General features: G+C 42.1%; 1 protein-coding gene across 4 annotated transcripts in view; it reads left to right on the top strand.

Annotated features, from left to right (window-relative positions):
* LOC127929755 (docking protein 3-like) overlaps positions 1 to 9,180 on the top strand; it is a 34,194-nt gene extending 25,014 nt beyond the window's left edge. The window contains exons 5-7 of one of the 4 annotated variants that reach the window (XR_008136061.1): positions 3,168 to 3,337; positions 6,709 to 7,971; positions 8,236 to 9,180. Coding sequence is in view for 1 of the 4 variants with exons in the window: in XM_052518005.1 (XP_052373965.1) it covers positions 3,168 to 3,337; positions 6,709 to 7,851 (1,313 nt within the window). In the remaining 3 variants the exon portion in view is untranslated. Of the gene's footprint in view, positions 1 to 3,167; positions 3,338 to 6,708 lie in introns of all 4 variants that reach the window. The other 3 variants (XR_008136059.1, XR_008136060.1, XM_052518005.1) reach the window with 3 other exon arrangements.
* Positions 9,181 to 13,679: the final 4,499 nt, after the last annotated feature.

The following is a 13,679-nucleotide window of genomic DNA, read 5'->3' as shown; positions in this document are numbered from 1 at the left end:
GGTATCAAGTCAGGTCGAGTCTTTATATTTGGGCTTGGGGGGGTATCAAGTCAGGTCGGGTCTTTATATTTGGGCTTGGGGGGGTATCAAGTCAGGTCGAGTCTTTATATTTGGGCTTGGGGGTATCAAGTCAGGTCGAGTCTTTATATTTGGGCTTGGGGGGGTATCAAGTCAGGTCGATTCTTTATATTTGGGCTTGGGGGGGGGGTATCAAGTCAGGTCGAGTCTTTATATTTGGGCTTGGGGGGGAAGGTGTCAAGTCAGGTCGAGTCTTTATATTTGGTCTTGGGGAGGGTATCAAGTCAGGTCGAGTCTTTATATTTGGTCTTGGGGAGGGTATCAAGTCAGGTCGAGTCTTTATATTTGGTCTTGGGGAGGGTATCAAGTCAGGTCGAGTCATACGGCTCACGTCCAAGTCACGTCACGAGTCATTGGTGTTAAAGTCAAAGTCGAGTTGCAAGTCATAATATTTGTGACTTTGAGTCCACACCTCTATTTTGTGTGTGTCCATTACATGAAATCCAGATAAAAATCCATTTAAATTACAGGTTGTAGTGCTACATAATTGGAAAAACACCAAGTGGGATGAATAGTTCTGCAAGGCGCTGTATGTACATGTAAGTACGTGGATGAACGACGGCCGACCCATAAAATACAGTACATACATGTGATATGAGTAATGTAAGATATGTAAACATGATTAAAGTGGCATTATTTAGAGTGGCATTGTTTAAAGTGACTAGTGATCCATTTATTAAAGTGGCCAGTGATTGGGTCTCAGCGTAGGCTGCAGCCTCTCTGAGTTAGTGGTGGCTGTTTGATGGCTTTGAGATAGAAGCTGTTTTTCAGTCTCTCTGTCCCTGCTTTGATGCACCTGTACTGACCTCGTCTTCTGGATGATAGCGGGGTTAACAGGCAGTGGCTCGAGTGGTTGTTGTCCTTCATGATCTTTATGGCCTTCCTGTGACATCGGGTGCTGTAGGTGTCTCGGAGGGCAGGTAGTTTCGTTGATGATGTGTTGTGCAGACCTCATTACCCTCTGGAGAGCCTTGCGGGTGAGGGTGGTGCAGTTGCTGTTGAGAATCAGTGAAGTGGAGATGTTGTTTCCTACCTTCACCACCTGGGGGGTGGCCCGTCAGAAAGTCCAGGACCCAGTTGCACAGAGCGGGGTTGACACCCAGTGCCTCAAGCTTGATGATGAGGCTGGAGGTCCTTCTGTAGCTCAGTTGGTAGAGCATGGCGCTTGTAACGCCAGGGTAGTGGGTTCAATTCCCGGGACCACCCATACGTAGAATGTATGCACACATGACTGTAAGTCGCTTTGGATAAAAGCGTCCGCTAAATGGCATATATTATTATTATTATATTATATTATTATTATATTATAGGATACTATGGTGTTGAATGCTGAGCTGTAGTCAATGAACAGCACTTATACATAGGTATTCCTCTTGTCCAGATGGGTTAGGGCAGTGTGATGGCGATTGCGACGTCTGTGGACCTGTTGGGGCGGTATGCAAACTGAAGTGGGACTAGGTTGGCTGGTAAGGTGGTGGTGATATGGTCCTTGACTAGTTTCTCAAAGCACTTCATGATGACAGAAGTGAGTGCTACGATGTGGTAATCATTTAGTTCAGTTATCTTTGCCTTCTTGGGTACAGGAACAATGGTGGCCATCTTGAAGCATTTGGGGACAGCAGACTGGGATAGGGAGTGATTGAATATGTCCGTAAACACACCAGCCAGCTGGTCTGTGTATACCTCTGAGGACATGGCTAGGGACGCCGTCTGTATTATCCTCAAAGCGGGAAAAGAAGGTGTTTAGTTTGTCTGGAAGCGTGATGTCAGTTTCCGTAACGTGGCTGGATTTCTTTTTGTAGTCTGTAATTTCCTGTAGACCACATACGTCTCGTGTCTGAGTCGTTGAATTGCGACTTCACCATGTCCCTGTACTGGCATTTTGCTTGTTTGATTGCCTTGCGGAGGGAATAACTACACTGTTTATGTCCATATTCCCAGACCTGTTTCCATGGTTAAATGCGGTGGATCGCGCTTTCAGTTTTGCGCGAATGTTGCCATGGTTTCCGGGTAAGGGGAGGTTTTAACCATCACTGTAGTATTAAACAGCAAAAAAGACTGCTCTTGTATCCCAAATAACACCCTATTCCCTACATAGTGCACTACTATGGCACCCTATTCCCTACATAGTGCACTACTATGGCACCCTATTCCCTACATAGTGCACTACTATGGCACCCTATTCCCTACATAGTGCACTACTATGGCACCCTATTCCCTACATAGTGCACTACTATGGCACCCTATTCCCTACATAGTGCACTACTATGGCACCCTATTCCCTACATAGTGCACTACTATGGCACCCTATTCCCTACATAGTGCACTACTATGGCACCCTATTCCCTACATAGTGCACTACTATGGCACCCTATTCCCTACATAGTGCACTACTATGGCACCCTATTCCCTACATAGTGCACTACTATGGCACCCTATTCCCTACATAGTGCACTACTATGGCACCCTATTCCCTACATAGTGCACTACTATGGCACCCTATTCCCTACATAGTGCACTACTATGGCACCCTATTCCCTACACAGTGCACTACTATGGCACCCTATACCCTACACAGTGCACTACTATGGCACCCTATTCCCTACATAGTGCACAACTATGGCACCCTATTCCCTACACAGTGCTCTACTTTTGACTAGAGCTATGTGGCCCGAATAGGGTGCGATTTGGGACGTCCCCATTCTCTGACAGCAGCCCTATACAGGCAGGAGGGAACCTTATCCAAATGTCTTTCATTTCAAAGTGTTTTGGTGATTGTGTTGACTTCCCCTCTGACAAGCTGGAGACTGCAGGAAATAAGAGTTGTTGTGCAAATCATTTGAATATCCTTGTGACTTCTGTGTTTAATCTATTTATATGCTTTTTTTATTCAAATAAAAAAAACAGTTTTTTTTGACTAGTCAGCATGTCAGAGTTTTGTGTAACAGACATTGTGTGGAACTAATTCTTACTTGAGATACAGGGTTACATAAATCTCCATGTATGAACGATGAACCTTAACGAATCATTGTGAGCGTTATGTTAAAATATCTTTCCCCCTCCCCTGTGCCTTCTGCTGCTCCTCGCAGCCCAATACCAGGTGACAGTTAAGACCAATGAGGCGTCGAAGAGATGTCAGCTGACAGGAAGTTACCTCCTCTTGCCAGAACGAGACGCCATATTGCTCCAGGACCTCCAGACTGGTGTTACCGTCCACTGCTGGCCCTACCACCTGCTACGACGCTTCGGACAGGTCAAGGTAAAGAGTTAGAGCTCAGGGTGAAAGGTCAGAGGTCAAATCCTCTACTGCTGGCCCTTCGACGGTTCGGACAGGTCAATGTAAAGGGTAAAAGGTCAGAGGTCAGATACTCTAATGCTGGCCCTATGATGCTTTAGACAGGTCAATGTAAAGGGTTAGAGGTCAGGGTAAAAGGTCAGAGGTCAGATCCTCTATTGCTGGCCCTACCACCTCCTACGATGCTTAAGACAGGTCACGTAAAAGGTCAGGATTCCTAATTAGTCTGATTATTCAGTGGTAACGTCTAGTAGATTTCAGCGAGAGTTGTGTTGTATCTATCATAATCATCAGAGTTGTGTTGTATCTATTATAATCATCAGAGTTGTGTTGTATCTATTATAATCATCAGAGTTGTATTGTATCTATTATAATCATCAGAGTTGTGTTGTATCTATTATAATCATCAGAGTTGTGTTGTATCTATTATAATCATCAGAGTTGTGTTGTATCTATTATAATCATCAGTTGTGTTGTATTGTATCTATTATAATCATCAGAGTTGTGTTGTATCTATTATAATCATCAGAGTTGTGTTGTATCTATTATAATCACCAGAGTTGTGTTGTATCTATTATAATCACCAGAGTTGTGTTGTATCTATTATAATCATCAGAGTTGTGTTGTATCTATTATAATCACCAGAGTTGTGTTGTATCTATCATAATCATCAGAGTTGTGTTGTATCTATTATAATCATCAGAGTTGTGTTGTATCTATTATAATCATCAGAGTTGTGTTGTATCTATTATAATCATCAGAGTTGTGTTGTATCTATTATAATCATCAGAGTTGTGTTGTATCTATTATAATCATCAGAGTTGTGTTGTATCTATCATAATCATCAGAGTTGTGTTGTATCTATTATAATCACCAGAGTTGTGTTGTATCTATCCTAATCATCAGAGTTGTGTTGTATCTATTATAATCATCAGAGTTGTGTTGTATCTATTATAATCATCAGAGTTGTGTTGTATCTATTATAATCATCAGAGTTGTGTTGTATCTATTATAATCACCAGAGTTGTGTTGTATCTATCATAATCATCAGAGTTGTGTTGTATCTATTATAATCATCAGAGTTGTGTTGTATCTATTATAATCACCAGAGTTGTGTTGTATCTATTATAATCATCAGAGTTGTGTTGTATATATCATAATCATCAGAGTTGTGTTGTATATATCATAATCATCAGAGTTGTGTTGTATATATCATAATCATCAGAGTTGTGTTGTATATATCATAATCACCAGAGTTGTGTTGTATCTATTATAATCATCAGAGTTGTGTTGTATCTATCATAATCATCAGAGTTGTGTTGTATCTATTATAATCATCAGAGTTGTGTTGTATCTATTATAATCATCAGAGTTGTGTTGTATCTATTATAATCATCAGAGTTGTGTTGTATCTATTATAATCATCAGAGTTGTGTTGTATCTATTATAATCATCAGAGTTGTGTTGTATCTATTATAATCATCAGAGTTGTATTGTATCTATTATAATCATCAGAGTTGTGTTGTATCTATTATAATCATCAGAGTTGTATTGTATCTATTATAATCATCAGAGTTGTGTTGTATCTATTATAATCATCAGAGTTGTGTTGTATCTATTATAATCATCAGAGTTGTGTTGTATCTATTATAATCACCAGAGTTGTGTTGTATCTATTATAATCATCAGAGTTGTGTTGTATCTATTATAATCATCAGAGTTGTGTTGTATCTATTATAATCATCAGAGTTGTGTTGTATCTATTATAACCATCAGAGTTGTGTTGTATCTATTATAATCATCAGAGTTGTGTTGTATCTATTATAATCATCAGAGTTGTGTTGTATCTATTATAATCATCAGAGTTGTGTTGTATCTATTATAATCATCAGAGTTGTGTTGTATCTATTATAATCATCAGAGTTGTGTTGTATCTATTATAATCATCAGAGTTGTGTTGTATCTATTATAATCATCAGAGTTGTGTTGTATCTATTATAATCATCAGAGTTGTGTTGTATCTATTATAATCATCAGAGTTGTGTTGTATCTATTATAATCATCAGAGTTGTATTGTATCTATTATAACCATCAGAGTTGTGTTGTATCTATTATAACCATCAGAGTTGTGTTGTATCTATTATAATCATCAGAGTTGTGTTGTATCTATTATAATCATCAGAGTTGTGTTGTATCTATCATAATCATCAGAGTTGTGTTGTATCTATTATAATCATCAGAGTTGTGTTGTATCTATTATAACCATCAGAGTTGTGTTGTATCTATCATAATCACCAGAGTTGTGTTGTATCTATCATAATCATCAGAGTTGTGTTGTATCTATTATAACCATCAGAGTTGTGTTGTATCTATTATAATCACCAGAGTTGTGTTGTATCTATTATAATCATCAGAGTTGTGTTGTATCTATTATAATCATCAGAGTTGTGTTGTATCTATTATAATCATCAGAGTTGTGTTGTATCTATTATAATCATCAGAGTTGTGTTGTATCTATTATAATCACCAGAGTTGTGTTGTATCTATCCTAATCATCAGAGTTGTGTTGTATCTATTATAATCATCAGAGTTGTGTTGTATCTATTATAATCATCAGAGTTGTGTTGTATCTATTATAATCATCAGAGTTGTGTTGTATCTATTATAATCATCAGAGTTGTGTTGTATCTATTATAATCATCAGAGTTGTGTTGTATCTATTATAATCATCAGAGTTGTGTTGTATCTATTATAATCATCAGAGTTGTGTTGTATCTATTATAATCATCAGTTGTGTTGTATTGTATCTATTATAACCATCAGAGTTGTGTTGTATCTATTATAATCATCAGAGTTGTGTTGTATCTATTATAATCATCAGAGTTGTGTTGTATCTATTATAACCATCAGAGTTGTGTTGTATCTATTATAACCATCAGAGTTGTGTTGTATCTATTATAATCATCAGAGTTGTGTTGTATCTATTATAACCATCAGAGTTGTGTTGTATCTATTATAATCATCAGAGTTGTGTTGTATCTATTATAACCATCAGAGTTGTGTTGTATCTATCATAATCATCATAGTTGTATAATAATCAGTGATTTTGTCCAATTTGTCACAAAAATGTGCTGCCGAAGGAACAGAGTTTGTTGCCTTTTGGCTTTACTGATCCATATTATGTGGTAAATGTGTGGTGATTGGTTGAAATTGTTTCTCCTCTTTTTTTAGTGCAGTGATCAGTCAATTTTCTCCAATAATATTGTGATGATTTGACTGTGATTGGTCCATCCTGGAGGGACTGAGTCACCTTGTGTTGTGTGTGTGATTGACAGGGAGGCTTCAGCATCGAGGCGGGCCGTCGCTGTAGCTCGGGAGAGGGTCAATTCACCTTCATGTCTAAGCACGCTCCTAAGATCTACAAGGCCATGGAAGATGCTCTTACTCTGCACAGCGAGATGGAGAATGAAGACGCCAAGACCTCTATCCAGCCTCCTAGCAACTCATCGTCTCCTCAACTTCCTCATTCTTCCACCTCTACTAACCTTCCACATAACTCATCGTCTCCTCAACTTCCTCATTCTTCCACCTCTACTCACCTTCCACATAACTCATCGTCTCCTCAACTTCCTCATTCTTCCACCTCTACTCACCCTCCACGTAAGTCATCGTCTCCTCAACTTCCTCATTCTTCCACCTCTACTCACCCTCCACGTAAGTCATCGTCTCCTCAACTTCCTCATTCTTCCACCTCTACTCACCCTCCTATCAAACACAGAGTCCACACCCGCATCGACCTATCAGACAGACCCACTGCCCCTCCTCTACCAATGAGAAACAACCTCTTACATAGCCCTCCAATCATATCTCCTGTTACTGAACAGCTTCCGGGGTCTGAGCCAATGGCTGACTCTGATTGTGATCTGTATGCCAATATAGAGGACCACCTCCTCCCCAGAATGAAACACCCGCCAACCCCACTCAGGATGCAGCACAGCCTGCATCTCTATGAGGAGGAAGAGGAGGAGGAGAGGTGTCACTCCCTGGATACTGTTGACCTGAACAAACTGAGGCTGGGGATGGGGCTGGGGGAGGGGTCTCCTTATTACAACCTGAGAAGGGGTATTACTGGGAGGGCAGAGGAGGAGGAGGAGAGAGAGAAGGAGAGTATGGTGGGTAGCTCACAGTGTATCTATGCTTTAGTGAACAAGCCCTCTGAGACCCAACCACTGTCTCTGGCCTGGTCCCTGCCTCAACCCCAAACCCAGTCCCGGTCTATGCCAAACCTCTCCCGCCTGCAGGCCCAGGCCCAGCTACAGGGGGAAGAAGAGATGGGCTCGGGGGGCTCCATCACCCCCAACCAGAACCCTATCAGCTTTAAACAGAAGCTCTCTGACATCCTGGGTAAGGATCTGGCTAAGTTCCAGCAGCCCCTACCCCCCCTGGCCACAGTGACACCAAGAGGCAGCGAATACTAATGTCTATCGTTACTAAAAGTCTTGTGACTGTTAAACCAGCTCTATCAGGACTAGAAGACATGGGGAGGGGACTGTTATACCAGCTCTATCAGCTCTATCAGAACTAGAAGACATGGGGAGGTAACTGTTATACCAGCTCTATCAGAACTAGAAGACATGGGGAGGGGACTGTTATACCAGCTCTATCAGAACTAGAAGACATGGGGAGGGGACTGTTATACCAGCTCTATCAGAACTAGAAGACATGGGGAGGGGACTGTTAAACCAGCTCTATCAGAACTAGAAGACATGGGGAGGGGACTGTTATACCAGCTCTATCAGAACTAGAAGACATGGGGAGGGGACTGTTAAACCAGCTCTATCAGAACTAGAAGACATGGGGAGGGGACTGTTATACCAGCTCTATCAGCTCTATCAGAACTAGAAGACATGGGGAGGGGACTGTTAAACCAGCTCTATCAGCTCTATCAGAACTAGAAGACATGGGGAGGGGACTGTTAAACCAGCTCTATCAGAACTAGAAGACATGGGGAGGGGACTGTTAAACCAGCTCTATCAGAACTAGAAGACATGGGGAGGTGACTTTGAGTGCCTAAAGAACTGCCAGTATTAAAAGTGCACAATTGAATCAAAAGTGTATTGTGTGCATTTGTAAATTGCATTTATTTCAGCATTTAGCCTAGAAATCCCCCCAACCTCCCTCCACCCCCTGGTCCCAGTGAAGCTGAATATACAGTGGCCGTAATTATCACTACTAGGACTCTGTCCCTACGTAATCTCATCTACCCAGAACAATATCATGTACGTTATGTCGTCTGTTCACGAGACATGCTACGAGAGAAGGAAACCAACCAGCATTATTCAAAATATAGGATTCCATCAAAAGTGTTGTGTGTGTGCATTTGTAAATTGCATTTTTATTTCAATATTGACATATTATGGCTGTATCTCTTGCATTAAATTAAAATATATTGAAACAACATATTGAGTTGACTAAATGAAGGTGATACATTTATGTCCCGTGCCAATAAAGTCCTTGGAATATACAGTGGTGAAGCTGTTGACATTAAATCAGACAGAGTGAATTATTCTGGAAAATTTAGGAGAAAAAAAAAAATTTCTAAATATTTATCTACCAAATTAAAAAAACGTTTTTTCCCCCCTATCAAATCTATTCTTGGAAGAAAACAACAAATAACAATAGATTAATATCAAAGTATTTTTGTTTATATATATATATATATATATATATATTTTAATTATTATTACATATGCATGCCATCAAACCGTGAAACCAAGTGTTCCAGGTGTATTTAGTCAATAAAGTGCTAGAAGGGAAGGAAGTGAAGAAGGGAGTGAAGAAGGGAGTGAAGAAGGGAGTGAAGAAGGAAGTGAAGAAGGGAGTGAAGAAGGGAGTGAAGAAGGGAGTGAAGAAGGGAGTGAAGAAGGGAGTGAAGAAGGAAGTGAAGAAGGGAGTGAAGAAGGGAGTGAAGAAGGAAGTGAAGAAGGGAGTGAAGAAGGGAGTGAAGAAGGAAGTGAAGAAGGGAGTGAAGAAGGAAGTGAAGAAGGGAGTGAAGAAGGGAGTGAAGAAGGGAGTGAAGAAGGAAGTGAAGAAGGGAGTGAAGAAGGGAGTGAAGAAGGGAGTGAAGAAGGGAGTGAAGAAGGAAGTGAAGAAGGAAGTGAAGAAGGAAGTGAAGAAGGGAGTGAAGAAGGGAGTGAAGAAGGGAGTGAAGAAGGAAGTGAAGAAGGGAGTGAAGAAGGGAGTGAAGAAGGGAGTGAAGAAGGAAGTGAAGAAGGGAGTGAAGAAGGGAGTGAAGAAGGGAGTGAAGAAGGGAGTGAAGAAGGAAGTGAAGAAGGGAGTGAAGAAGGAAGTGAAGAAGGGAGTGAAGAAGGGAGTGAAGAAGGAAGTGAAGAAGGGAGTGAAGAAGGAAGTGAAGAAGGGAGTGAAGAAGGGAGTGAAGAAGGAAATGAAGAAGGAAGTGAAGAAGGAAGTGAAGAAGGGAGTGAAGAAGGGAGTGAAGAAGGGAGTGAAGAAGGAAGTGAAGAAGGGAGTGAAGAAGGAAGTGAAGAAGGGAGTGAAGAAGGAAGTGAAGAAGGGAGTGAAGTCCCGATGAGAAGTCATATTATCAGGCCTTGTTTAAACACACAATGAAGTCTTCAATATCACACAGTAGGCTAGCTCTTTTTATTTTACAGTGTTGATATCTAATAAATACATATGGTATGATGACACATCCCTCCCTATGAGTAAAACATGTTGAAAATACAACATTTTCAACGTCTTGCGCTCACGGGGATATTCGTGGTCTTGACTAAATGTCGGCTAGACTACCGTTTTAATCTAACCCAGAACGTTATTAAACTTTTCAAGATGAGCTCCAAACAGAGTTTGGGGAACATTTCAATTACAGTCAATTCGGGAAGGAAAGTAAAACCAAATTCTAAAGCCAATGTTTCCCAAAGTTGCCCTGCTGCTTACCGAATTGGAATTACTTACTAAATTTAAAATGAAATTGACCCTAACCATGGTGTCCATTTCTAATAAATAAATATAGCATGATGAGACAAGTGTTCTTGTCTAAATGTAACTGAGAGTAGGTCGAGACTACCGTCTCAATCTGAACCAGAATATCATTCAACATTTCAAGGTGGGCTACGTGGCTCTATTTTGGTGTCCGTTATTGTCTTCTAAAACACAAGACAGATTATATAAAATATTAAAGGATCCGTATGAAAACCTCTCCTAAAAGAGTTCCTGTTGTCACTCTAAATGGTCACCGTCTACCGGCCTGTCCGTCCTCAAAGTCACTGTAATGCGACGACTCTCCATCACTCCCGTTAGAAGTGTCAGACACCCTCTTATTCCCCGATCCTAGATCAGATTTAGGCACAGACAGAATGACGAGGTGACCGACGGGGCCATTGTTCTCCTGTTCTCCGACCAGTCTCTTGTTCTGAGGATGCGGGGAGGGTGGAATCCTGCAGGGTGTTGCTGATCCCAGTCATCCCGACTGCCCTCTAGGAGATGGTTCTGGATGCGAGAGGCTCCAGTTTAGACTGTTCCATCTGGGGGAAGTCCTCGCCTGTGTAGTATGGCCAGCCGGCTACAGACATCCACGACTTGGTTGGAGAGGTATGGTGAGTTATTTTGCTCTTCCTTAGATAACCAATATTTGGAAAGCACTGGAACGTGTCTTGAATATTCAGCGGTAAGAGTCGGTTGAAGAGTTAGGAGGAGTTTCAGAGGGGGAAGAAAAAGTGAACTCTAAAAAATATTTTAAAAATCCACCATATCCAGGTTTGGACAGTGCTGCAAATGTCTATCTTCAATGACCAAGGACGGCACTAACAGGGGACCAGTTGACTCGGTTGTGACGCAATCTCCTGTCTGTCACCTCTGGATCCTGGCCGATCCTTCACAACTATATTGCCCCGTCCACCCAACCCCGCCCAAGGAGGCACACAGGTTTGGAGCCAATGGCGTGGGTTGCCGGGTTGCCTCTTCCCAACAAAAGAAAACAATTGGGGTCAATCGTAACTTCTTTTTCCAACCCTGATGTCGTTGATATTTGGCTTCACTTGGCATCCGAGGTCATTTATTATGCTGAAGACGTTTCGTTTATGTCTTGGGAGAAAATCGTTTTATTTTTAATTTTAAATTTTAAAATAGTTTGTTTTCAACGAATTAACTCTCACGACTAGTGTGTATTTGTGTTTATTCGATTCGAGAAAATATTGGGGGGGAACTTTTAGGTGTTGTGAAAAATAAACAAATGATTTATTTTGATCGAATACACATTTTCCTAAGCGCTACTTTTTGGATTCCACCTATAAACGTATGATGTATTCACATGAACAGTCACTCCGTAACTCCGTAACTCCGTGATTCCGTCAGGTAACTCCGGGAACTCCGTGACTCCGTGACTCCGTAACTCCGTAACTCCGTGACTCCGTAACTCCGTAACTCCGTGAAAAATATTTTCAAAATCCACCATACTCCAGTCTCCGTTTCCGTAACTCCGTGACGTGACTCCGTGCCGCAACTCCGTGACTCTGACTCTTCAACTCCGTCCTCCAACTCCGTGACTCCGTGACTCCGTGACTAACTCCGCAACCCGTTGCAACTCCGTGACTCCGTGACTCCGTGACTCCGTGACTCCGTAACTCCGTCTCCGTAACTCCGTCCGTCACTCCGTAACTCCGTGACTCCGTGACTCCGCAACTCCGTCACTCCTTACCTCCGTGACTCCGTGACTCCGTGACTCCGTCCACTCCAACTCCGTCACTCCGTAACTCCGTGACTAACTCCGTCACTCCGTCACTCCGTCCGTAACTGACTCCGTCACTCCCGTGGAGCACTCGTCTCCCGTCATCTGAATATTGATCTTCCGTTTGCGTTGCTCACTTATCCCGTAACTCCGTCGGGAGAACTGGCATACCGTCAGTTTGTTCTCCGTCATCTCCGTAACTGGCCGTGAGGGTGGAGCACTCAGATATGTCTCTCCTCACACTTCATCTGAATATTGATCTTCCTCTAGTTTGCGTTGCTGCCAACATCAGTTAAAAAATGTCCTTATCCCTTAACATTGTAATTTAGCGCAGACGGGCAACGGAATTGGCACAGCGGGAGATGCCGACTCAGGGCTAGAGGAAGACGATTGGCAATACATAGAATCAGAGTAATATATGTTGTAGAATCATTTTGTTCTCAAATAAACAGTGAAAAAGTTATGAGTCAATCTCTGTGGATTATTTTGCGTCAATAATAAAAGTGGCCAGGTGGCAGAGAGCATTTGTAGTTACACACCTGTCTCCGTCACGGACCGGAGCTATGAATCTGATCAATACAGATATGAATCTGACTACAGGGCTGGTAGGTATAGTTACCACAGCTATGAATCATTTAGTAGTTATAGGAGTCAATACAGGGCTGGTAGGGCTGGTAGGTATAACCTCAGCTATGAATCATTTAGTTATAGTTATAGGTATAAACACAGAGAATCATTTAGTAGTTATAGGAGTCAATACAGGGCACAGGAATCATTTAGTAGTTATATCAAAAGGGCTGGTAGGTATAACCACAGGCAGTTAGGGTCTAAGGTGTATACAGGGCTGGTAGGTATAACCACAGGCATTTAGTAGTTATAGGAGTCAATACAGGGCTGGGGGCAGTTAGGGTCTAAGGTGTATGTAGTTAGGGTGTTAGGGGGCAGTTAGGGTCTAAGGTGTATCAGTAGTTAGGTAGTTATAGGAGTCAATACAGGGCTGGGCAGTTAGGGGGTCTAAGGTGTATGTAGTTAGGGGTGTAGGGGGCAGTTAGGGTCTAAAGTGTATGTATTTAGGGTGTAGGAGTCAATACAGGAGGGGGCAGTTAGGGGGTTTAAGGTGTATGTAGGGGGTTAGGGGGGCAGTTAGGGTCTAAGGTGGTAGTTAGGTGTAGGGGGCAGTTAGGGTGCAGTTAGGGGGCTGTTAGGGTCTAAGGTGTATGTCGTTAGGGGGCAGTTAGGGGGCAGTTAGGGTCTAAGGTGTATGTAGTTAGGGGTAGGGGGCAGGGGGCAGTTAGGGGGCTGTTAGGGTCTAAGGTGTATGTAGTTTGGGTGTAGGGGCAGTTAGGGTCTAAGGTGTATGTAGTTAGGGTTTAGGGGCAGTTAGGGGGCAGTTAGGGTCTAAGGTGTATGTAGTTAGGGTTTAGGGGGGTGTTTAGGGGGCAGTTAGGGGGCTGTTAGGGTCTAAGGTGTATGTAGTCTTCCTGTATCTGCCTGTATCTACCTGTATCTCCATGTATCTCCCTGTATCTGCCTGTATCTCCCTGTATCTCCCTGTATCTC

This window comes from Oncorhynchus keta, chromosome 4 (genome assembly GCF_023373465.1).
Source record: "Oncorhynchus keta strain PuntledgeMale-10-30-2019 chromosome 4, Oket_V2, whole genome shotgun sequence".
In the NCBI taxonomy this organism is placed as follows: Eukaryota; Metazoa; Chordata; class Actinopteri; order Salmoniformes; family Salmonidae; genus Oncorhynchus; species Oncorhynchus keta.
This window is presented reverse-complemented; position numbering and strand designations above follow the sequence as displayed.